The sequence below is a fragment of the Dermacentor silvarum genome, chromosome 3 (assembly GCF_013339745.2).
Source record: "Dermacentor silvarum isolate Dsil-2018 chromosome 3, BIME_Dsil_1.4, whole genome shotgun sequence".
NCBI classification, from domain to species: domain Eukaryota; kingdom Metazoa; phylum Arthropoda; class Arachnida; order Ixodida; family Ixodidae; genus Dermacentor; species Dermacentor silvarum.
Genome location: NC_051156.1, coordinates 146,252,157 through 146,276,412, shown reverse-complemented (window position 1 = coordinate 146,276,412; position 24,256 = coordinate 146,252,157). Strand labels below are relative to the sequence as shown.

The 24,256-nt window shown below is 49.0% G+C and overlaps 1 protein-coding gene and 1 long non-coding RNA gene across 8 annotated transcripts in view; one reads left to right on the top strand and one right to left on the bottom strand.

Moving 5' to 3' along the window:
• Positions 1-22,702, top strand: part of LOC125944008 (uncharacterized) — a 43,755-nt gene extending 21,053 nt beyond the window's left edge. The window contains exons 1-5 of one of the 5 annotated variants that reach the window (XR_007466055.1): positions 1,976-2,100; positions 2,218-2,310; positions 2,422-2,448; positions 21,574-21,681; positions 22,563-22,702. This is a non-coding gene — a long non-coding RNA (uncharacterized LOC125944008). Of the gene's footprint in view, positions 1-1,773; positions 1,900-1,975; positions 2,101-2,217; positions 2,449-21,510; positions 21,682-22,562 lie in introns of those variants that run through there. The other 4 variants (XR_007466057.1, XR_007466056.1, XR_007466053.1 and 1 more) reach the window with 4 other exon arrangements.
• Positions 1,121-23,846, bottom strand: LOC119445882 (calphotin-like). 3 transcript variants are annotated; one of them, XM_049663697.1, is made up of 4 exons: positions 23,820-23,846; positions 21,915-22,873; positions 21,182-21,630; positions 1,308-1,455 (listed from the first exon to the last, which is right to left on the bottom strand). In XM_049663697.1, coding segments are annotated over exons 1-4 (1,413 nt in total). In that variant the 5' UTR covers positions 23,823-23,846; the 3' UTR covers positions 1,308-1,453. The 3 variants fall into 3 exon arrangements, with proteins under 3 accessions (XP_049519651.1, XP_049519654.1, XP_049519653.1); XM_049663694.1 differs by lacking the exons at positions 21,182-21,630; positions 21,915-22,873; positions 23,820-23,846 and adding exons at positions 1,547-2,885; positions 4,652-4,743 and having other exon boundaries at positions 1,121-1,455; XM_049663696.1 differs by lacking the exon at positions 1,308-1,455 and having other exon boundaries at positions 21,626-22,030; positions 22,091-22,873.
• Between the last annotated feature and the right edge of the window lie 410 nt (positions 23,847-24,256).

The following is a 24,256-nucleotide window of genomic DNA, read 5'->3' as shown; positions in this document are numbered from 1 at the left end:
AACCAATTACAGCATCACATCTTAATAGTCATAATTGGAAATACATAATTTCCACCATAGTACAGCTTCGCTCGTCTTCCATCTCCACCCAAGTGGAAGGGCTGACACATTTTTAAGCCAAGCTTTGTTTACTTCTTTCTATTTTGGCGCTGATGCTGCTGTTTCCTTGCACGCCGTGTTGGGGGGGGGGGGGGGGGGGGGTTCAAAGCGTGTATCTGCATGGCAGGAGCGTGACTTAGGAAAGTCGACGCGAGAAACTCGTTTGGCCTTTTCATCGAGTGGTAATGCGCGCAATTCCCTCTGAAGCTTCCTGGGTGTCGCCAAATTACCCGCTTGACCACTGTAATTATGCGTCACCCCGATCAGAGCATTGCAGTAACCGCAGTACTTACGTTTTCACTACCGTGCAACTCCATAGGGTACGTAGATAGAAGAGGGAGACGAGATAGGCGACGTCAACGGCGTTTCGGTAGAACAGGACCACAATGCCCTCTGACGCGCCCCGGAAGACGCCAAAATGCCTTCTCAAGCTCCCTGGGGTACGCAACAGTGCCCTCTGGACGCCGTAATTAGGCGGGTCCCCAGCAAAGGCATTGCAGGCGCTGCAGCACTTGCATCCATGCTCACGCGCAACAGCAACGACAATCCAGGGAGGAGGTGATAATGTTAGACTGGGAGTAGAGAGAGATAAGGCAGAGAATGGGTACAACCGGATCCCGCATCAAAGCATTCCGAAAACGGGTCATTAAGCTTACATCTCTGCGCATGTGGCAGTTCACCTAACATGACACGGTAGTCAGAAAGCATTGCTCATTTCGGCTCTTTTCAGTGAAGGAATGAGTGAATGAATGCATGACACGTCTCTCTGTGTTCTGTATACTACGTGGACAAGCAGATAGTAGAGGCAAGGTAACATTTGCCGTATGCTGTCGTACGCCGTCAACATCGACGCCACATACCGTCAATGAACGCAAACAGCACAGATAGCCTCGATTAGATCGATTCGCAAAGTGGTGGGATTTGCATATTTTTCATAGACGCATTAAAAATTCTTTTTCAGTAAACATGAACAAGGAACAAACCTGCAAGAAGTGGCCTGCCAAGTTACAGCGCATCTCGTAAGAGTTAGCGGGTGGCTGCGATCATTTCGTAGAGCCCGATGAGAGATCTGCTGTGAACGCTCCCATTTTTCCGATAACCATCGCGCGGCTGCTTGCGCGATGGAAAATTTTTGAGTATGAACTCGCCATAACATATCGACGGTGCACCCAGAATGCACTCGTTTACTAATAGCACGGGGACAGCAATCATAACACCTTCAACGAGGTCTTTTTTGTATAACAGGAAACATTTATTTTGCAACAGTATTTAACAATATGGACAACTGAGCTTAAGCTCAACATATTCTTCTTTTCCTCTTCAACGTACCATATCTCCTGAAGTGTAGAATAATTTCTGCAAGGAGAAAAGAGTAGACATGTCAGATTAGCATTGGAACAACTAAACGTGTCCTTTAGCTTTTGAGCGCATGTTCTATTGTACTTACACTTCTTCCTGCGGAGGAGGGTGTTGTAGTCGAAGGGAGTGCCAAGACCATAGCCGTAGTTCAGGCCGTAGACACCAAAGCCATGGCCGAGGCCGTAGTGGCCAGCGCCGTAGCCGAGGTTTCCAACACCGTAGCCGTAGACTGGGGCGGCCTGGTAGGCAGCGAAGGCTGGGGCAGCGTGGGAAACGGTGGCCACAGCTGGGGCGTGGTGCACGGTGGTGGTGGCAACAGCTGGGGCGGCGTGAACGGTAGCGACAGCTGGGGCAGCGGCGTAGGTAGCGACTGGGGCAGCAGCGTAGGTGGCGACTGGGGCAGCGTGAGCGACGGTGGCGACAGCTGGAGCAGACTGGTAGGTGGTAACGTGGGACACAGCTGGAGCGGCGGCGACGGTGGCGACGGCTGGGGCCGACTGGAAGACCTTGGTGACAGCTGGAGCAGCGTAGGTAGCGACAGCTGGAGCAGACTGGAAGGTGGTGAAGCGCGACACGGCTGGGGCAGCAGCGACGACTGGGGCGCTCTGGTAGACCTTAGTCACAGCTGGGGCAGCCTGGTAGGTGACGTGGGAGACAGCTGGAGCGGACTGGTAGGTGCTGACGCGGGACACAGCTGGTGCAGCAGCGACGACTGGGGCGCTCTGGTAGACCTTAGTCACAGCTGGGGCAGCCTGGTAGGTGACGCGGGAGACAGCTGGAGCAGCGTAGGTAGCGACAGCTGGAGCAGACTGGTAGGTGGTGAAGCGGGAAACGGCTGGAGCAGCGGCGTAGGTAGCGACAGCTGGAGCAGCTTGGTAGGTGGTAGAAACAGCTGGGGCAGCGGCCACAACTGGAGCAGACTGGTAGGTGGTCACGCGGGACACAGCTGGAGCTGACTGGTAGGTAGCAACAGCTGGAGCAGCGTGGTAAGTGGTAGAAACAGCTGGCGCAGCGGCCACAACTGGAGCGGACTGATAGGTGGTCACGCGGGACACGGCTGGAGCAGCGGCCACGGTAGCGACTGGGGCAGTGGCGTAGGTAGCGACGGCCGGAGCGGCGTGAACAGCGGTCACGGCTGGAGCAGTCTGGTAAGTGGAGACGGTACGAGCAACAGCTGGAGCCGCAACGGCGTAGCTGGCGGCTGGTCCGTAGGCAAGGCCGTGGCCGACACCAAAGCCGGTGAGGCCGGAGTAGCCAATTCCGTGGCTAAGGCCATAGCTGGTCAGGCCAACACCACTGCCGAGGCCAAGACCACTGCCAAAGGCAACACCGCTGCCGAGGCCGACACCACTGCCGAGGCTGGAGCCACCATGAAGGAACCCAGCAAGAGCGCTGGAAGCCAGGGCAAGGACGACGCAGACACGGAACTGTAAAAAATTATAGAGTATGAGTGCCTGTGAATTGATTGCCTGTGAATCTTACTATTCTACCCTTGATATTTACGTTTTTGTAGCGTGAGCTACACTGGCCGAGGTTGAGCAGTTTGGCGTGGCTCCTGGAGAGCCGTACTGCGCATGCGCCAGGAGCAGTGACGTCACACGGCGCACAGCTGGCGCACCGGGCGTTTGCCCGGCGTCTGCGCTGGGCGTTTTATCGTTTGCGCTGGACGTTTGCCAGTGTGGTAAAGCCATGGAGAAGGAGAGCGAAATTGCTGCTCAGCGGCGCAGAAGAGCGAAGAAGCTTAACTCATTGGATCCCGAAGTAGCTGCCTAGCAACTAACGGTTGAGCGTAGGAAGAACGAACAGAAGAAGGCTAAACGTGTTACGGAGACACCGGAGCAAAGGGAGGAACATCTAGCAAAGCGGCGTCGCCAGGAGGCTGAGCGACGTGCCCGACCATCTCAGCAGCAGCAACAAGACGCCGTCAATGACGCCAAGGCTCGCCGATTGACTGACTATACGGTGAAACTTAGCGAAAGCGCCAGTACGACTCGGACCTTCAAGATGGACTTCGTAAACAATCCGTTTGGATATGTGTGAGACGTGTATGAAAGACTGTGGCACTTGAAAGACTTGATGCCGGTAAGTAGTGCCATGCGTAAAACTTTGAGTTTAGTGGCGCCGCCTGAGTGGTGTGAAACCATAGGGCGGGTTTGTAAAATGTGCAAGAACTTTCTGGTTAAGCAGAAGATGCTACGCTTTAGCATTACCAATGGGTATCGTTACCCGTCCTTGCCACCAGGTCTGCCTGTTCTGAACGATGTGGCCGACTTAGCTCACGCAACGTATATCCTGGCATAGCCGAGCTAAGCCACTGGTAATTTTTTTTGAAAACTTCTTTGTTCTTAGGGTAAAAACAGTCTGAACTTACGGGGGATGCCTAAGGCACATGTGGAAACCTAGTATAAAATATGAATTGACATGGGCAGGCACCTTTCGTATAGGTTAATGTTAGCTGACTGGTGGCTTAGTCGTTGTCACTTCATATTTTTCATGGTACGTTGTGGGCATTTCGAACAGCGGAAGCAATAGTTTCCTATAATAGGGTTAAAACGAATGCAAAGCTAGCAATTTCAAATGAAAGAATACGTGGTGGTAAAGAATTATCGGAGCCCTTTAAAATGGTGTAAAACATATCTAAGGTGTACGTTTGCTATGAAGTCCCCGATGAGACCGTATTTTGACACGGGTAGTGCGCTTTATTACAAATCGTCTTAAGCTGGCTCTCCGCTAAGACCCTTCGCGTTTGTCATTATGCAATCGCATTCGTTGGTATTTATATTCACAGAAACGAGAAGAAGAGAGTTCGAGTCATGAGCTCATCAAAATTTGCATTTATGATAGGTCATAAAGAACGTCGAGAAACCTACTGAAATTTTCGACGAGAAACCTGAATCCAAAAAACGGGAATTACAAGCCTACACGGTAAGAGGCTTAACTGGTTATAATGAGGCTTTCTTGGAGATAATCTCTTATCAACCAGAGACGTAAATAAAGCGAAAGTCTTAAAAATTTGGAAACAAACTGAGAATGAATACTTGTTACCTCACACTTAAATGCATTTTCTAAACGCGCAAATTGCTGTCCATATGCTTATTAGATCGGGATGTGGTCGAAGCTAACGCTAGAATGACTGTGCTCTAAACACATTCAACCCATCCGGGGTGAAATGCTCAACGCGGTTTGCGCTTACCATGGTTTTGGCAGTGGTACCGTTGGCTAACCAAGGACTGCTGAAGTTGCCCCGTCTCCGACTCGCTTATATACTCGACTTGAGAAGAGTGAAAGCGAAACGGAAAGGACACTGAGTCAGTGAGGGAGAAAATGCAAAGAAGGTGACACCGCCAGCCACAATATCGGCCGTAGCTCGGTGCACGCACCTAGAACCACAGATCCGGTTGAGAACACGTTTAGCGCTATATTCCGCAGGAAGAATGCGGATCGCCGTTTTGTTTTTTACCTTTCCTTTTCTATTCGATCTTAATTAAGCAGTACCTCCTTCTCTTGCTCCCCTTCTGGAGCCTTGTCCCTCTCTCGTTGAAGCTAAAATGTGTTCTATTTTTGCCCCCGGTAGGCAAAGCTGATGGAGCAACAAGTGCACTCGGAAGGACGGAGCGTGGCAGTTCACGTTTAACATGGCGATGGTGTGAGAGGGCTGAGATAAGGACGCTCGCATTACGCGAGTGACTTGTATAGGGCAACTGTGCGTCTCCCAAACGTCATTGATCTTGGGGAAAGTGAAAGAGTGCGCCGGCTGCCTTGTGCCGTGGGTTTTGGTTTATTGTATTTCTTTCCTACTCTAGAATTTATATGAGTGCGTGTCTCGATGGCGTGCCACTTAATAAACGGGCGCCGGTAAATTCTGCATGGGCATTCGTAGCACGACTTTCATCGCTCTGTCACATGGGCAACCATTAACTCTATTTCGTGTGAACACTCAAGGAACACTTTTATAATGTGCTAGCAGCGATAGCAGACTGAGGTGCTCAGGAAAAGTCCGCGTACCGAAAACCGTGTTTATTTTTTTTCCTGCGTTACACAGGGTAAGCAAATTTGGACGAACAGCGAGTGTAATAAAAACGCGATGGTACCTACGAAAAAACGGTTTGCACAGCTGATATGTGCACTTTTGCAAGCACAAAGTTTGCGAATAATTAGAGTTATCGAACAGATAACTAAATAGCATAAACTTCTTAATTAACTTTTTTGCTATCATGATTATGGCACATGTTTGTATCCGAAACTTCAATACGATCATTTATGAAGACAAGTACACTTTGTTTGATTCGCTGGTAGCGCTTTTGGTTCGAGATAATTAATCATCATCATATTTGACACTCAGTCAGCTACGTTATCCACATTGAGGGCCATAGATCTGAACACAACGTGAAGCCGTGAGGTAACGACAGTTTGAGGGACAGGGAAAGTCTTTTGTTGTTTTCCTTCTCCAGCATGTAGAAGAAAGGCAGCTTTTTAAATGGTTGAATAACGCGATATTTGGAGCTTTCTTTTCCTTTAGATTGGTCGTTCGAGCTTAACTTTGGTTTACGATAGTCACTCGAATTTGCCTTCTCTATTCAGGCATGGGCTTTGCCATAGAAACCGCGGTGCAGTGTTCGTGTAAGCGAGCGCATTTGTCTTCTTCGTATACATAGGCAGCAAAATCACTTTCGTACACTTGATAAATGATTGATAATTTTGTTATTACTATTATTATATACTGACTGTGATCTTTTTTGTCGAGGCTCTCTCTGTATTTAGTTGTCGCAGTATGAATTAATTTGTAATGATGTCGAGATTTCCTTCCCATTATGTCTATATTCCGTGTGGAGCACGCAATTAATTTTATTTGCAGGTCAGTGCTTTGTCGTATGTGTCCCGCACTTCACGCTGTTTAGACTTCGATGTAGGATGTTTTAGTGTGATGGCAATTAAATGGACCATTCAGGCAAATTTCCGCCGCCGTGATGTTCCGTATAATGTCCAAGCGCAATAACATCGCGGCAGCTCGCCATATGCTTTAAGTGGGAAAGAAAGCTTGCGAGGGTGAGCCGAGAAGGATGGCGGCTTGATTCAGTAGTCTCCTCTCCTCTCGTGCTTCGCAAGGGAGGAAGGCGGGAACTGTGCGCGCCCTATTCTCACATCCTCAAGGGAGGGGGGGGGAGGAGCTAGAGATATGCGCACTTGAGGAATGGGCAGGTTATATATAGTGCGCGTTTCCTGTTCTATTAGAGCTGCGGCGGCAAAGCGTGTACACGCGCGTCCTATCTTGTAGGCAATCCACGCTGGGTTCGAAGGCTAGCCGACCTAAGATAGCTGATGGCTCCTACACGAAGCCATCAGCCATCGTCTGCTGTGTTTTCGCGCACCTAGTTAGCGTTGAAGCGAGAGGCTGCATGAAGGCGAATTCGCTCGCTGCTGCTCCCGCTCTTGATCACGCCATTGTTCAGCCAGCGATTGTCTGCGGTCATCGAGTGAGATGTGTTAGCGTCTGCCTGTGCGCGCGTGACAGCGTGCTTGTAAATTTAGTGAGTAAGCTTATGTTTAGAACAGTTTATACTGCTTATAAAACATGCAACTTTATTTCGTGTATCTGTCTAAGAATTTGCTATCGCAATCAGTGCTTCGCTTGCTGGTCGAAACTATGAATTCTTTTTAGCGGGAGGAATGATGAGGAGAGGTGTATGCATGCAGAAAAAGCACGACGTCAGAAAAGCAGTAAGGTTCATATTATAATCTACCCGTTATGCTATCTCGAAAAACATCAAATCGCCTATTGTTACAGAACCATTGCATCAGCGCACCGGCATCGTTCTCCCGCCTTTCAAATCTAGTATATTGAAATCACAATACGATGTCAACGTTAGCCTCCTGTATGAGGCCGATGGCCTTGCTCAACACAACGATTCCTGCGGTTGGTAAACCTGCATGTTACAAATAAGATTTGTGCTTCGACATCAGCTTTTTGCCCTGTAAGGCATTATATCCAAAGGGGATCGCATCATAAGAATCCTACGACTATTTGTGAGGACACAATTTCCGTAAGACGGGATCAGTAAGACCGAAAAAAAAACACGGTTCTTACTCCGGAACGACACTACGGATGGTCATGCCGCATGCTTGGACCATGTGCCGTTTAGAACAAACAGATCTACTACCAAGAACCTACCAGTGCTTCGGACGCTCGTGCAGTCCGTAGCTGTACGTTCAACCATGCTGTTAGGATCGTCATATGTTTCGTCAATAACCATGGCAGCTAAACCAGAGCTTAGAATTCTAATAAGAATGCTGCAGTGAGGTCAAATTCGTTAAACGATATTTCAGAAATGCACAAATGATTTTCGAGGCGTCTTGCAGGCTCAAAAACGCGCGCGCACACCGTGCTCAATGCTCCATACGCCCCAACACCAGGAGAAACTCCGGCCATGCCAACTTAGATCACTGCAGTACGTCTCACAGCACCTTTTATCACGTGTAGAAGACGCCCTGCCATGCTCAATAGACCGCATGAATGCGACAGAGCGACCAAAAACTGACGCTGAGCGCATGCCATCGTATACAACTCGGAGCGCTCGCACTAGCAAGGCCCCTTCATACACATTTTCGCCAACCACGTCAAGTACCGCGAACTTAGCATCCTCCTTCACACTCCTCTCTCGCTCACCCCCTCAGCATCTGGCTTCTAGCAAGCCAGCATGCCGACTGCCCATAGATGGCACCATTTCCTCTGCAATATGGCGGCGCCCGTGAAAAACGGTCCATATATGTGATTAGATGGCGTAGCGACTAGTCGCGTAGTGTCTACTGCCTGCGGTGCGCCAGGTTCCGGACACTGAGGCTAGTTTCGTGTCTTTGCCGGTGATGGCACCTCAGTCGTAAATGGCGTTTCGAGCCAAATTCCAAGAAAACTGCTTTTGTTAAAAAATATACGCTGCTGCCGATGCCGAGTCTTATAAAGTTTCGCTGCATAAAATATGACCAAATATGAAATAGAAAGGAACATGCGCTTTATAACTAACGAATATTGAGCTACAGAAAGCGGCGATCGCGAGCATAAATAAACCGATTTTGTGGTCAAGCCAGTTCTATCTGTATTCTCGACATGCGGGGCTCCACGGCCGCTTTTTTCATCATCCTTGCAACCGGAAGTGCGACATTCGTCATTTACTCGAGCTTTCAGTGTTTTGCCATAGAGAAAGAAATGCAACAAGAGGGGAGACTCTGCGAAAACTGGCAACAGGAAATACGTCAAGCTAGTAATAATGTCGTACCTTAGCTACCGGGAGAATCGAAAAAAAGTATGTCAAATGAAGTTAACAGACATTCTTTTATTTTTTTTTATTCTTTCCCGCTAAAACTAAAAGGCTTTGCGTATAAATGAACTTATACTGTGCGACTTATTTTTCTTGCGTTACCAGCGAGACGCCAATGACGAGCCAGATGCAACCATCATACGCCAGACACACCACCGAAGCGAGGGAGACCGTCTGCGCATGTGAGCGTACGCCTGTTCGGCGACACGTCTGTCTTTTTTGGATGTAGCCTGGTTTTGTGGGCTCCCGGCGTATTCTTGCATTCCTTCTGCACTTCAACGCTGCATCACTGCACTATTGGACTACGGGAAGGTGAGTAATTTTGTTCGACAGTCTGCGACGCATTTCAAGAAATTTAGGCTTACGGCATAGAACTGAGGACTTGTGACGCAGTTAGCGAAAAAGAGCTTGGTCATTCTGACAAAGTTAATTTGAGTAAATGAATCGTACTGTGACATGTTTGCCACGCTTTCTATGGATCCAACCATTATTCTGACGTATTTCGGTAGTTTTGGGGCACGCTCGCCGCACCCGACATTGTGACGCAGTTAGCGAAAAGCAGCTCGGCCGTGTGACGCAGTTAGTTTCGCGTGTACTGAATCTTACTACGACATGTTCGTGACGCTTTCTCTGACCCCCAACATTACTGTAATTAATTTCGTTACTTTCGGGCCACTTTTGAGGCACGCTCGTAGCGCCTGGCGTTGTGACGCAGTTAGCGAACAGCAGCTCGGCCGTGGTGACAAAGTAAGTTTGGCGTGTACTGAATGTTATAAGCACACGTTTTTGACACTTTTTATGCAACAATATATAACTTCTTTCGGTACTTACAAGCGTGAGTACCGAAAACGCTTGTGAAGACGGTGAATGGGTGGCATTACAAACAAAAGCAATTCGCGTTTACATGCATGGCGTAGAACATACCCTACTCATGGTAAACAAACCCCTAAAATATGAAGAAAGCATCTGATTTCCAAGCATTCCCCTATTCCCGCTCGTCAAAAGTGGACGAGCGATTGCCAAGTGTGATAACACGGGAGTGTGTTGCTTGCACCGGCAGTACGCGCAAAAGATAACGCCAAGGCGCTAAAAAACAGGAACTTCTAACGCAAAAATTCCGTCTTCCGAACGACTGAAAACAGGCTTCGCTCCCACACATTTGTCTTAAGCATGAGTAAAAGGCATTCTACGAGTGCCTAGCATAGTCTTGCACGGCCTGTGTTGGTGGCCACCTCTGTACACGTAGCGATCTCGTCGGCTGAAACTAAGTTGTTTTGGAAACGAGCAGTCGCCCGTATATTTGTGCTCGTAAAGTACAGGAAGTAGTGCCCGCGAATGGGGGAATGCTTAAAAATAAGATGTTTTCTTCAAATTTTGTGGGTTTGTTTGGGATGAGTCGGGTATTTTCCACGCCATGTATGTAAAAGCGAATTGCATTTGTTTGTTTTGCCACCCATTCACCACTTTCGCACGTTTTGCCTCTACACGCAGTTTTCCTGTAAGGCCTAAAAACCAAAATGACGCATGCTTGTAATTTACTTTTTTCCAGCTGATGCCATCCGTTGGAACTTCTTACCGGAACTACTTCTGCTTACCTGGTGCCACAATTTTGAATGTATGCACAAGAAGCCCGGAACGAGGATTTATATAGAGCAAACTAAATGGTTTCCTTATTTCTCAAGACGTCTTAATTGCGTCTGCTTTATGAAATTGTACGTGGCACAGATTTTATGGAGGCTTGTAAAGATCGTACGCAATTATTTTTACCAAATAATCAAACGATTCTGCACGGAGACCGCGTGCGATTGACCAGTAGTAGCAAAAAAATGCCGCCCCGATCTGCGCAGCCGGCATAATGCGTGCCAGCTAGCATTCAAAACGCGCGCGCCCAAAACCGAAACTTGAAGTGTGGTTCCGGTATTAATGCCGGCGCCTTGGTGCGCCGCAGTCAATTAAGCCGCTGGACTCTGCGGGAGTGTCCGCTCTGGTGGAGTGTCTTTCTCTGTGGTATTTCGAGAAGGCAGGCGAAGCACAATTTGCTGCCGCGCTGCACAAGCGACCGAATACCGAGGACATCCGGAAGAAAGATAAGACGTTGCTCGTTTGAAGCTTGAGTTTCCCTAGTTGCAGCACTGCAGGACAGCTGCGCCGCTGCTGCACTTAAAATAAATTGTTCTGAGTCCTTACAAACATTTTTTTTACAACTATGCGCTAATGTCCAGATGAATGATAATTTATTAGCGAAAATTATTTCTGTTTTTTGTTGTGTACGGAACATTAAAACGTGTCCCTCACATGGCGATTTCAGGGGCAATTAAATGGTTGAATAACACAGCGATTCACATGCACAAAGCATTGATGCCAGGTAGAACACGCGCAGATGCTCGGTGATTGATATATTGTAACCAACCACATGCTGGTTGTTTTTCCGGCGCTTGTTGCGTGTCAGTAACGACATGGAGATAATGTGTACCTTTCGTAGAGTTAGGCATTCAATGTCTGCCTTTGTAGAAGAGCAGGTACATGGCGTGAGCAGACACGCGAGCGCGACCTCATGAACGGGCAGTAGGCAGTTGGCTTCTATAGGACCTTCTACCTGGCAAAGGTGTAATATTCAACCAACTAAAGTATACAAAGTCAGTGTTATCAGAAAATGCGCTACCTATGAGGTACTGTTGAGCTGCAGGTGTTAAAGGTTTGGGTTATAATTTGAACGTGCAAGTAAACATGTTTCTCTTTATTGAGGACTCGAAGACCAAACCTTTGTGTGTACCGAAAAAAGGCCAGGGTGTGACGTCCTTGGGATGTCCCTGTTAGTGTAACACATCGGAATAACCTAAAATTTCAGGGAAATAAAAAGCGACCACCCACCTGGGAAGCAGACACATCAATCTGGGACGCCGTCGCCTGATGCTAGCTCGGAGAAAATATTCAGCGTGCTCACTCCACGTCCCAATCATGTCCGTGATGGCGCGTGTTATGGACCTTGGACCTAATGGACCGTGATGGCGCGTGTTATGCACGGTGTGACGTCTTTGGGACGTCCCTGGTAGATTATTCCATTCGGATAATCTAAATTATCAGGGAAATACAAAGAGACCACGCAACTATGACGCAGACACACAGCCATCAGGCACGCCATCTCCTGATGCTAGCTCGCACAAAATATTTCGCATGCTGACTCCACGTCCCAATACTGTCCGCGATGGTGCGCGTTTTGGACCTTACCAATCAGGACGTTCCCTGGAAATCCGCCGGACGTCTCGAATATGATGTGGCATGTAGACCCTTTTGGGGTGTCAATAGAATTTTTGTGTCGTCTGGGTTGATTGCAATAGAAATTTTTGTGATATTATTTATAAATCGTATGTTCAGGTTGGTTGCTTTAATACGGAGTATGTTAAGCATTTTTAAGTGCGCAGCACTTTAGAGGCCCGGAATGTCGGCGTGTGATGTGATCTCATGTCGTCATGATCACGCGCAAAAACAGGGTCAAAACGATGCAGAATTGATCAAATCCGGTTCAAAATAAACTAACATGATTCAGAATAATGTAAAAGATAGGAATTATCAAGCAGTAAGAGCATTGATTAGCAGAAACTCGTGAAAATTGTTTCCCAAGCGCCAGTCTGGTATCAGTGCAACGCAAGAGAGGGCGCCACTACCCCACTAGCACTCGATTCCACCTCACTCCTGCGCTACTCCAGCAACCGATCAGCGCGCATCGTGTGGCAAGAGAGAACGAACAGGGTTTTATAAGCAGTTGGCGCGCTTCGGAACTTTCTTTGTGCCATGGACGCCGAGCTGCCGGCGCGTATCGAGCGACAACGCTGGCGCATCACTGCTTGGCACTTCCCCAGGTTCCACGTTAGTGGAGCTGCATTCGCGCAGGATTTTAACTACACAAGCGCAGGATTTTTTGTGCATAATTAAGAAGCTACGTTAATGAAGTGTTGAGGAATTGAACTTAGGTGGGAAAAGCAAAGTAGTAGTTCGGAGCCCGTCCTCGAGATTATCTAGCTGAGCGAAGAAATAGTTATAACACGAGCTCCTCTAAAAGCTACGCTAACAAGTGTTTTCAATTTCAAAGCTGTGTGAAAGCGTAATCGACGCCGACAAGGAACGTCTATAACATCCACTTCACTGCGCCCACCCTTTTGTCATGTTCCCATTGTCATCAGTAGCACGGAGCAGGTTCCTTGCGGCCAGCTTGCTTTTGTTTTTTATTCACTTTATTTATTTCGAAGGCAAGTTGTTTAAAGTTTATTGTCGAAGCAGCAGCAAAGATGTGCTGCCGTAAGCTTGCTGGGACACCGAAGCAATAGACGATGCAATGATGGTGCAGATTTAGCTCGTCACCCGTATCAATACATTGTGTTGTTGCCGACGTAAGGGAAGTAATGAAGGGAAGCCGTTAGGCAGCTCCTCACGGGGCCGTGTCGATGGTGATGGGGCCATTGTGACAAAATGCAGGGTGGCGATATTGACGTCACCGGCGCTTCTTTTTTTTTTTTGTGCCTCAGTTCCTCTTTCACAAAGATATTGCTATAACGGCATTGTCATTCGTTGCTGTCTAGAGGATTCATGTATGGGTTTACCTGAAATCTATGGCCCATTTGTCTCTGATAATCCGTCTAAGCAAGAGAAGACTCTCTCCTCTCTCACGCACACACAAGCACATACGCACGCACCACACACCCGCGCATAATGACACGCACAGATACGCATGCGCACACATACACGCAAACACATGTTAACATGGATGCATGCTCACACACGAACCCATACCTCCGTATACATACCCACTCACACACGCGCGCGCAACGAGAATGCACGCAGATACACACATGCGCGCAAGCTCACACATGCATACAGGCACTCGCGCTCGCGCAAATGCACGTACGCGGACACACGCACGCACAAACATGCGCGCACAAAAGCACACGCACGTATTGTCACTCTCTCTCCCTCCCTGATGCCTCTCCCAAACGGGCGCGTAGAAATGGACTGAATGACACTTGCTCTGCCATTATCGTTCCAATTCCTGCTTTAATAAATTGATTTACTGTTTAAATTCGTCGCCTCTTCAAGTCAATGTATCCTCTGCCTGGAGTATGCAAAACGATTTGCTCCTGTCGTGCGGCGTCACCGCTCTGCCCTGACCAAAAAAACACTGCTCTAAAGCAGCATCGATGTTACGACTAAGTGCAGCAAATGTAGGTGTTCATAGAAGAGAGTACCCTATAGGAGCTGTTAGCTGAAACTTGTTAAAACTAGGCTGATATTATGAAATCTAATCACCTAAAGAGGGTGCCCCATCAGCTATACTGGTACATTGCCGTGCAGTTCCAAAGAATGCCGAAGGGGCAACGTACAAAATTTTTGTACTTGTACAGACGATGAAACTACTATCCTTAATAATTTGTATCACTGTCTAATGATTTGTTACTGCAATCAATACTACACTTATTCTGGCGAAACTGAGACATCTTTTTGGACTAGTCGAACAGAAGAGTTCTTGCCGAGGCTAGGAAAGCTGCGAAACAGCTGGCCCTGTAAACATGGCCGTCAATGGCTGCAAACTTCCCGGTGCCTCAGCGTCGGTTAGCCGCACTCACGCCAACTGGAAGGCTATCTTTCGATCACCAAGAAGCTGGGATCATTTCGTACGGCATTGTCTCGCCCAGAGATTATGAGGAGCGAACGAGCCTTTACGTGCAGCAAAGTCGTCGGGTCGTCGAATGTAAACAGTGCGGCCAGCGAGCAAGACGCACGCGACGCTTTCGGGGGTTCGAACACCCCCGCTCCCGATGCCGATTTCACCCGCCTTTTGGTTAACCCATTTTTCTTTCCTTGCGCATTTCAGTACTGCCACTATGTAAGACGCGCAATCGTCTGCACACTCGCAAACTTGCGCAAAAGGTAATTTTTTTACAATTTCCCGTGTAGAAATTGAAACTAGAGCTGTTTTGGTGGTAGTCGCAAACCAAGGCAAACTGTCAACCCCCCCCCCCCTCCCCCTGGCAGAGATCCTCATGCATGGGGATCTGCCAATATCCAGAACGCAAGTCGAGGCTCGAAAAGTATTCGGCACCTTGTACGGTATCCAATGCATCGTCAATACGAGGCATAGGATAGACATCCTTACGGGTAAGTTTGATTAGTGCCCTATAATCGATGCAAAAGCGTACCGACCCGTCTTTGTTTTTAACTAGAACAACAGGAGACAACCAAGGGCTTGCTGAAGGCCTGATAACGTTGTTTAGTGCCCTATAATCGATGAAAAAGCGTACCGACCCGTCTTGTTTTTAACTAGGACAACAGGAGATGACCAAGGGCTTGCTGAAGGCCTGAAAACGTTCCGCACGAGCTTGTCGCTGACTTGGTCTTCTATAAATTTGCGTTCAGCAGACGATACACTGTAATGGCGACGACGAATGACGCGGGATCCGTCTGTTTCGATGTGATGAGCGGCCACGGTTGTTTGACCGAACCCATCTGAAAAAATGTCAAAGCAAGTTTGGCGTTTCCTTAAGATGGTCAACAAGGCATTATTTGTGTGGGTTGGGATGAGATCTGAACTCACAGTGGCCCTGAGTGCACTGGGTGAGCCGTCCGTGGGCGTACACTCGGCGAAGGACGAAACAAGCTAAGCAGTGACGACACATGCTGGTGCTGTGTCGATAATAACGACAACAGCGGACCCCTCCGACAGCAAAAGTGGCTCTGGTGTCGTGTTGTTAGCGGTCAGACTGTCGCAGCCTGAGTGCGAAGCGCACTAGACAAGAGAGGATGGCGATTCCCCGAGAAATGCAGCGCTGAGAAGGGGAAACCACTGCGTCGCCGTCAATATTTTCTCTTGATCTAATGGTTAGAATACTGGCTTGGGCGGGTGGAAGGATAAAATCTGCCGCTTTAACAAGGTGGGGTGGCTAGGAATCGGCAGCGTCCGAGAGCTCGGTGTCCGTAATATGTATAAGTGATTGTCCACACGAAATGAGGGCAGATGCAGTTGACATGAAATCCCAGCCTAAGATGATCTGATGAGCGCACGGCGATGGGACAGTAATCTGTATATGATGGTGAATTCCATCGATGAGGACATGAGCAGTACACTGTCCGGTAGGACAAATCGGACTGTAATTGGCACCACAAAAGACCGGACCAACATACGGAGTTCGCACTTTTCGTAGACTGAAACATAGTTCGCGATGAATAACAGAGATGGCGGCGCCAGTGTCTATAAGAGCGTCGACGGAAACACCTTTCGCACAAACAGCGAGTAAATTAGTCGGGCGAGCAGGAGGAATTGAGGCAGTTCGCGAACAAGCACTTTCTCCTCCAAAAACTGCAGCGTGTAGTTTTCTGTATGGTTGTCGAATGAATTGGACGCAGGACGCAAGGGCGATGAACTATACGGCGGAACGGTGACGGAGAACGACTACGGGTAAGCGAGAAGACCGCGATATGCCGTGCGACAACGGAGGTGAGGGCGAGTGACGTGACGAGGATATATAGGGTCCTAGAACGTAGGCGTCAAATCTGGGCACATAGTCTCTCATAAGCGGAATAGCCACGTCATTCATCTTGCTGGCGCCGGCGGCCGAAACGATATATGACCCCGTATGCAACAGGAGAAACATACTGGGCGGGAAGGGCGCCAGGTAGAGTCGTATGGTTGAACGGGGGCCTTCGCTGCCATCGAGGCCAGGTGGTCGCAGACAACGGCAGCAGGAGCTGATGGAACTGGTACCGCAGGGCGCGAAGCAATCTCGGCGTAAGAAGACGCAGAAACAGGTGCAGGGTACCGGGCATGTGTGAGACTTGTCATGGATGCCAGTTCTTCTTTAATGATCTCGCGCAAATTTGGAGGAGGAGCGCGCAGAGACGCAATGGCGGTGTTAGGCGGAGCATGGCCGTGAAGCTCCTCTCCCACAATGATGCGGATGAGCGCTCGCATTTGCATGGTTTTTTAAGGTTAGCGTCGCAGGAGGCGCGTGGACGACAAAAGGAGCAGATCGTGGCAATGCGTTGGCATGCCGTGATGATGTCACTAACTGAAGTGGGGCTCTGAATTACAAGAACGTTAAAGGCAACGGAGTTGATGCCCTTCAGGGTATGGCGGATACGTTTCACTTCGGACATGTCATTCTGAGCGCGACGGCAGAGAGCCAGAACGTCTTCAATATAAGAGGTATAAGATTCCTCGGCTCCATGGATACGAGTAGCGAGCTTCTGTTTCGCTACTTCGGAGCGCCCAGCAGATGTGCCGAATATCTGAGGCAGCTGCGCAGTAAATGCTGACTAATCAGGGAAGTGACGAACCAAGTAGGCCCAGCTAGTGGAGCCGTGGTGGAGGCAGCAGTGGATGCGACGGTTTGTGTCATGATTGGTGCTGGCGAGCACAACCACCGACCAAAGCGGAACGGCCAGGGCTGACCGGTAGAGCAAGAGGACGGGGAAATCAACGCACGCTCTACAACTTGTAAGACGACGCCCGGGACGAAGGCAGAGCCCTTGTATTTCAACACAGCGCGAGACAGCCAACGAGCACCAACCCGGCAAATGATAATGATGATTAAGAGGATGGGTATATGCAGATTAAGACGATGATAAACTGCACATTTGGCGCTCACAGTATGGCGAATTACTATTACATTATTATATACAGGGTGTCCCAGCTATCACGCAGCACGATTTAAAAAAAAAAGAGGAACGGCGTTACGCGAATCCAATCTAGTGCGTATTGTTTCCAGTACAGTGGAGTAGCCTCCAGTAATTTTTTCGTTACTGAGATTTAATTAATAAATTGTAATCAATTATCTAACTCGAGAAGTACTGTCCTAATTATCAAAGTGTCAATGAGAAAGTTGTAGAGCAACATGGAAAACTGCTGATACAGCTTTTGGTTGCTCAATACGTGCTATTTAAAAGTGTTTTTCCGAGCTTCAAAGAAGCCCGCGAATACACGCAGAATTGCCGCAAGACTGGACGCTCGAGGCACTTTGCGTGCATTTGCGGGCTTCTTTCACGCTCGGAAAGACGCATTTATGTAGCACGTATTGAGCAACAGAAAGCTTTATCGGTAGTTTTTCATGTTGCTGTACACTTTTCTCATTAACACTTTGATAATTAGGAGAGTACTTCTCGAGTTAGATAATTATTTACAATAAATTAATTAAATTTCAGTAACGAAAAAACTACTGGCGGCTACTCCCCTGGGGCGCTATAACGTAAAATGATTCCAAACTGTTTTGATTATAATTTCTGCAATCAGCCTCCACGATTGGTCAAAAGATTTTCGAGCCACTCCCACCTACGCCTGTCTGTCACGCGACGTCACGAAAACCGCGATAGCTCCCCATCTGATATAACGTGTACACACTGATTATGCATGATTAAACCGCACAAAAGAAAAATAATCATTCCTGATTCGATTCCTTTTCACCATTAGCCCACTGCTATTGGTCCAATGTTTTCTGGCTACGCCCACTTCGCCTGTCTGTCACGCGACCTCACAAAACCACGAAAACTCACCACGTCAAAGTGACGTGACACGAAAAAAACGCATTAATATGCCGAACAAAACTGAAAAATTTTCTCTATAGCCACAGACTGACCCGTTCCGAAAGGAATCGAAGATGGCTGCCGCCGATCGCTCAGGCCCTCGCTACTCGAACCTGCCGGTGAGCATGTATTTATTTGCGCATGATAAACCTTTTTGTGTGGCAGTAAAACGTTATCGAGCCCTTCCGGCATGCATACGACATCGCTCTGCCAACTCTTCCTTGCTGAGGATCTGTTTTAGCGGCATTCTTATCCTTCCGTTGCACGCCGCCGCGATTTTCGACCAGCCACCGCAAGCTAAGTAAGGCGAAGCGGACCAATCGGAGAAGCCGGCACCACCCTCTTCATGCGGTTATCTATTTTCACTGTGCTGGCTCGGCCCCATCGAAACCCTCTCCGCTAGAGCATGCTCCTCGCCTCTTGTCAGCCAATTAGATAAGAAAAACCGCTGAGTGTAGACAATGTTATTGGCTTTGAAAGCGAACAAAGGTGACCTCCTATAAACGAGGAGAGTGTTTGATTGGGTTGTTCAGACAACGCTGCGGGTCACCGCCCGATGCTTGCGTCGGTGGTTACGTAAATTTGACGTCAGGAGTTTGGAATCAAAACAGTTTGGAATCATTTTACGTTATAGCGCCCCTGTACTGGAAACAATACGCACTAGGTTTGTCTCACGTAACCCCGTTCCTCTTTTTTGAAATCGTGCTGCGTGATAGCTGGGACACCCTGTATATGAACGAGCTCTAAGGCAACCGAGGTACCCGAATTTTATTAGTCATCTCATAAGAAGTCCACCTACGCTGACACACACATATACATGTGCATATATATATATTGTGAGACGTCGGCCGATGCGATGCCTTTATTTGCGATGCGATGCCTTATATATATATATATATATATATATATATATATATATATAGTAACGGTATTTTGAGGAGTAAAATACAATGACTGCTTTATTAAGGGCGAACCTGTGCCCTGAAACTAACTATGTGCACGACGAGATTTCAAGAACGTTCCACACGAGCGTCTCTGCGCCGAACGCACTTCTTTCTCTCCTCCAGTGATGGTCCGCGCCACGGTCTCGTGCTCGTGCACGAGCGGCATACATTGCACCACCCCACGAAACCAAGCAGACGCGCGAGACGTAGCAGACGCTCTTTTGACAGAGTGGCTCGCTGGCTACCGTCGTAGAACACATCTTTAGGAGCAGACTTGCGGCAATATATATATAGAGAGAGAGCATTCTACCGGTGTTAACATATGGGGCAGGAACTTCGAGGTTAACAAAGAAGCTCGAGAACCAGTTGACGACCGCACAAAGGGCGATGGAACGAAAAATGTTAGGCCTAACGGTAAGAGACAGGAAGACAGCGGTGTTGATCAGGGAGCAAACATGGATAGCCGATATTGTAGTTATAAAGAAGAAATGAAGAGAATGACATCCCGGGCTGAGCGATCATTATCACGAGGAGAAGGCACGAGATCGGCATTCGAACACCACCATCTTGTTCTCCCTGCGTACTGTTCCAAGCTACCGCTTGTTTGTTGCACTCGCCCAATAAACCTCTTTACATAGTTGACATAAAGCGGAAAGAATGGAGCTGGGCAGGTCATGTAATACGTAGGATGTATAACCGGTGGACCATTAGAGTTCCAGAATGAATACCAAATAAGGGAAGCACAGTTGAGTATGGCAGAAAACTAGTTGGGGTGACGCAGTTAGGAAATTTGCATGCGCAAGTTGGAATCAGCTAGCGCAAGACATGGGTAAGTGGAGATCGCAGGAAGAGCCCTTCGTCCTGCAGTGGACATAAAATGTAGGCTGATGATGATGATGACTATGAAATATGACTCTTAAGTGATTTACAATGACCACTTCGGGCGTCCGCAAATTATAACGAGAAAACCTGAATGCTGTTTAAGTATCAGTCCAAATGTTTTGAGGATTACTGCAGACACCACAGACATTGTTCGGGCATGTTAGAGGTCTACGGGCGTCACCTGCTGTGTGAACCGGCCTAAATCGCTTCCTCGGTGTGCTTCGTAGCCGTCAAAAAGTTGGACGGGTTTGAAATTCATTTATTCGTGGCTGATGACGATGATGATGGTATAGGCTGATGACGATGATGATAGAGAGAGAGAAAGTGAGAGGGAGAGGTCAAATGGTGTGCGGTTTGCCCCCCCCCCCCTCAAGAAATAGTTGGTACGCCACTGAGTATGAAGGCAGGCGCTACCAGTCCCTGCGGCTGAGATACGAAGTTACAGCCTCGCATGGAATGTTTAATGACACGTTAATCAGGTAGCTATTACTTTCGTTATTAAAAGCTCCTACAAGCCACCCCAGGTAAGTATTAAACATGAAATAGCTGAGAAAGGTAAACGCAATGCTTCCAGTCCATATAAGTAAGGGTGCGACTGCGCGTATAAACGAAAGCATCGCACCGCCACACTGCTAGTTCGATTCTTCCCCGTTCGCCATTCATTTCCACCGCTGGAAAATGAATGGGGAACGGTCATAGTTTGAGCAGTGACGCCAAGTGCATCGCAAGAGCTCGACGCTACTCCCACAATGCAATCGTTCACTATGCCAAGGTGATAGTAATCATAATGCATTCAACGAGCTTTTTGTGTACAGCTTGAAATATTTATTTTGAAACAGTATTTAACAATATGGACAACTGAGCTTATGCTCAACATACTCTTCTTTTCCTCTTCAACGTACCATATCTCCTGAAGCGTAGAATGATTTCTGCAAGGAGGAAAGAGTACGCGTGACATATTAGTATTGGAACTCAACGTGTACTTTAGCATTTCAGCGCATGCTATATTGTACTTACACTTCTTCCTGCGGAGGAGGGTGTTGTAGTCGAAGGGAGTGCCAAGGCCATAGCCGTAGTTGAGGCCGTAGACACCAAAGCCGTGGCCGAGGCCGTAGTGGCCAGCGCCGTAGCCGAGGTTTCCAACACCGTAGCCGTAGACTGGGGCGGCCTGGTAAGCAGCGAAGGCTGGGGCAGCGTGGGAAACGGTGGCCACAGCTGGGGCGTGGTGGACGGTGGTGGTGGCAACAGCTGGGGCGGCGTGAACGGTAGCGACAGCTGGGGCAGCGGCGTAGGTGGCGACTGGGGCAGCGTGAGCGACGGTGGCCACAGCGGGAGCAGACTGGTAGGTGGTCACGTGGGACACAGCTGGAGCAGCAGCAACGGTGGCGACAGCTGGAGCAGCGTGGTAGGTGGTAGAAACTGCTGGCGCAGCGGCCACAACTGGAGCGGACTGGTAGGTGGTCACGCGGGACACGGCTGGAGCAGCGGCCACGGTGGCGACTGGGGCGGCGGCGTAAGTAGCGACAGCTGGAGCAGCGTGAACAGTGGTCCTGGAGCAGCGTGGTAAGTGGAGACGGTACGAGAAACAGCTGGAGCGGCGACGGCGTAGCTGGCGGCTGGTCCGTAGGCAAGGCCGTGGCCGACGTTGAAGCCAGTGAGGCCGGAGTAGCCAATTCCGTGGCTAAGACCATAGCTGGTGAGACCAAAGCCACTGCCGACCTTGGTGACAGCTGGGGCAGCGTAGGTAGCAACAGCTGGAGCTGCCTGGACGGTGGTGAAGCGCGACACGGCTGGGGCAGCAGCGACGACTGGGGCGCTCTGGTAAACCTTAGTCACAGCTGGGGCGGCCTGGTAGGTGACGCGGGAGACAGCTGGAGCAGCGTAGGTAGCGACAGCAGGAGCAGACTGGTAGGTGGTGACGCGGGACACAGCTGGGGCAGCGGCGTAGGTAGCGACAGCTGGGGCAGACTGGTAGGTGGTGACGCGGGACACAGCTGGGGCAGCAGCGACGACTGGGGCGCTCTGGTAAACCTTAGTCACAGCTGGGGCGGCCTGGTAGGTGACGCGGGAGACAGCTGGAGCAGCGTAGGTAGCGACAGCTGGAGCAGACTGGTAGGTGGTGAAGCGGGACACGGCTGGAGCAGCGGCGTAGGTAGCGACAGCTGGAGCAGCGTGGTAGGTGGTAGAAACAGCTGGGGCAGCGGCCACAACAGGAGCGGACTGGTAGGTGGTCACGCGGGACACTGCTGGAGCAGCAGCAACGGTGGCGACAGCTGGAGCAGCGTGGTAGGTGGTAGAAACGGCTGGCGCAGCGGCCACAACTGGAGCGGACTGGTAGGTGGTCACGCGGGACACGGCTGGAGCAGCGGCCACGGTAGCGACTGGGGCAGCGGCGTAGGTAGCGACGGCTGGAGCGGCGTGAACAGCGGTCACGGCTGGAGCAGCATGGTAAGTGGAGACGGTACGAGCAACAGCTGGAGCGGCAACGGCGTAGCTGGCGGCTGGTCCGTAGGCAAGGCCGTGGCCGACGCCGAAGCCGGTGAGGCCGGAGTAGCCAATTCCGTGGCTAAGACCATAGCTGGTGAGGCCAACACCACTGCCGAGGCCAACACCGCTGCCGAGGCCGACACCACTGCCGAGGCTGTAGCCGCCGTGAAGGTATCCAGCAAGGGCGCTGGAGGCCAGAGCAAGGACGACGCAAACACGGAACTGTAAAAAATAATTTAAAACATATATCTTTGAATTGCGTGGATATTTTTTAAATACTGTGATGCTTGTTTCGTTTGTAAAAGAGATTTCTTGTTTGGCTAAACGTATCTAGAATTTATGTGTGATGCCTCAGGCGCACATGGTGTCCTTGGATAAAATGTGAGTTTACTCAGGCAGGGAACTTTTTGTAGACTGCAATGTGACCTGAGCGTTAGCTTAGGTTTGGCTTCATACGTTTCATGATAAGTGGCGGATATCTGGACCTCAGGAGCAGTAGTCTGTTAATAAATGGGCCAAAACGCACGGAGATCCTGAGAGAACATCAAGTGAAAGAAGCTTATGTGGTGAAGAATTGTGTCACGTTCTGCCAAATGGTGTATATAATGCGCGAAGTGCACCTTTCTTTTGCAGCTCCCAATTAGTTGTTATTGCATGATATTCAGTGGTATATAATTTGCGAAGAATACGTTTCTTTTGCAGTGCCAAATGAGGTGTATTTTTTCATGGTTAGTGGGCTTTCTCCCAAGACCTTAGTCTTTTGTAATAATCCAATTGCATTTTTTCTGACATATTCACAGTAACCAGAGAGGGCAGTTTGCATCCTGATCTTCTAAAATTTTGCATTTCTGATAGCCACTAACAAAAGCTGGGAAATTGTCAGCCAGCGAAATTTTATTCGTTCAGTAAGTGGTTTAATTGGTCATAACAAGTATTTTTGCAGTTAGTCTCTTATCAAGCAGAGTAGTCAATGAAGCAAAAGCCTGTGAAATATGGAAAGAAAGGGGAGACGAACACATATATTCGCGCACTTATGTGCTTTAGGCGAAGTACAAATTACAAGTTCCTTGCTTAGATGGGAATGTTGCCGAAGCTAACACACGAATGAGTGTGCTTTAAACACTTTCGGCCGACCGCAAGCGAAAGGCTCAAGGTGGTTTGCGCTTACCATGGTTGTGGCAGTGGTACCGTTGGCTTACCAAGGACTGCTGAAGCTTGCCCGTCTCCAACCCGCTTATATACCCGACACAAGAACAGTGAAAGCGTTGGGGAAAGGATACTGAGTCAGTGAGAGAGAGAATTCAAAAAAGGCGACACCTGCCGACACAATATCGCTCGCAGCTCGGTGCACGCACGAAGAACCACAGATCCGGTTGAGAACGCGCCTAACGTTATACACTGCAAAAAGAATGCGGATTGCCCTTTTCTTTCTTTTTTTTAGGTTTTCTGTTTTTGGTCTCAATCACTACCTCCTCTTGCCCCCCTTTTGGAGTACTTGCCCCTGTTTCGTAGAAGCTAAGCTATCTTTTACTTTTGTCCCCTGTAGGCAAAGGTGATGAGGCAACAAGTCTACTCGGAAGGACTGAGCGCCGCAGTTGGCATTTA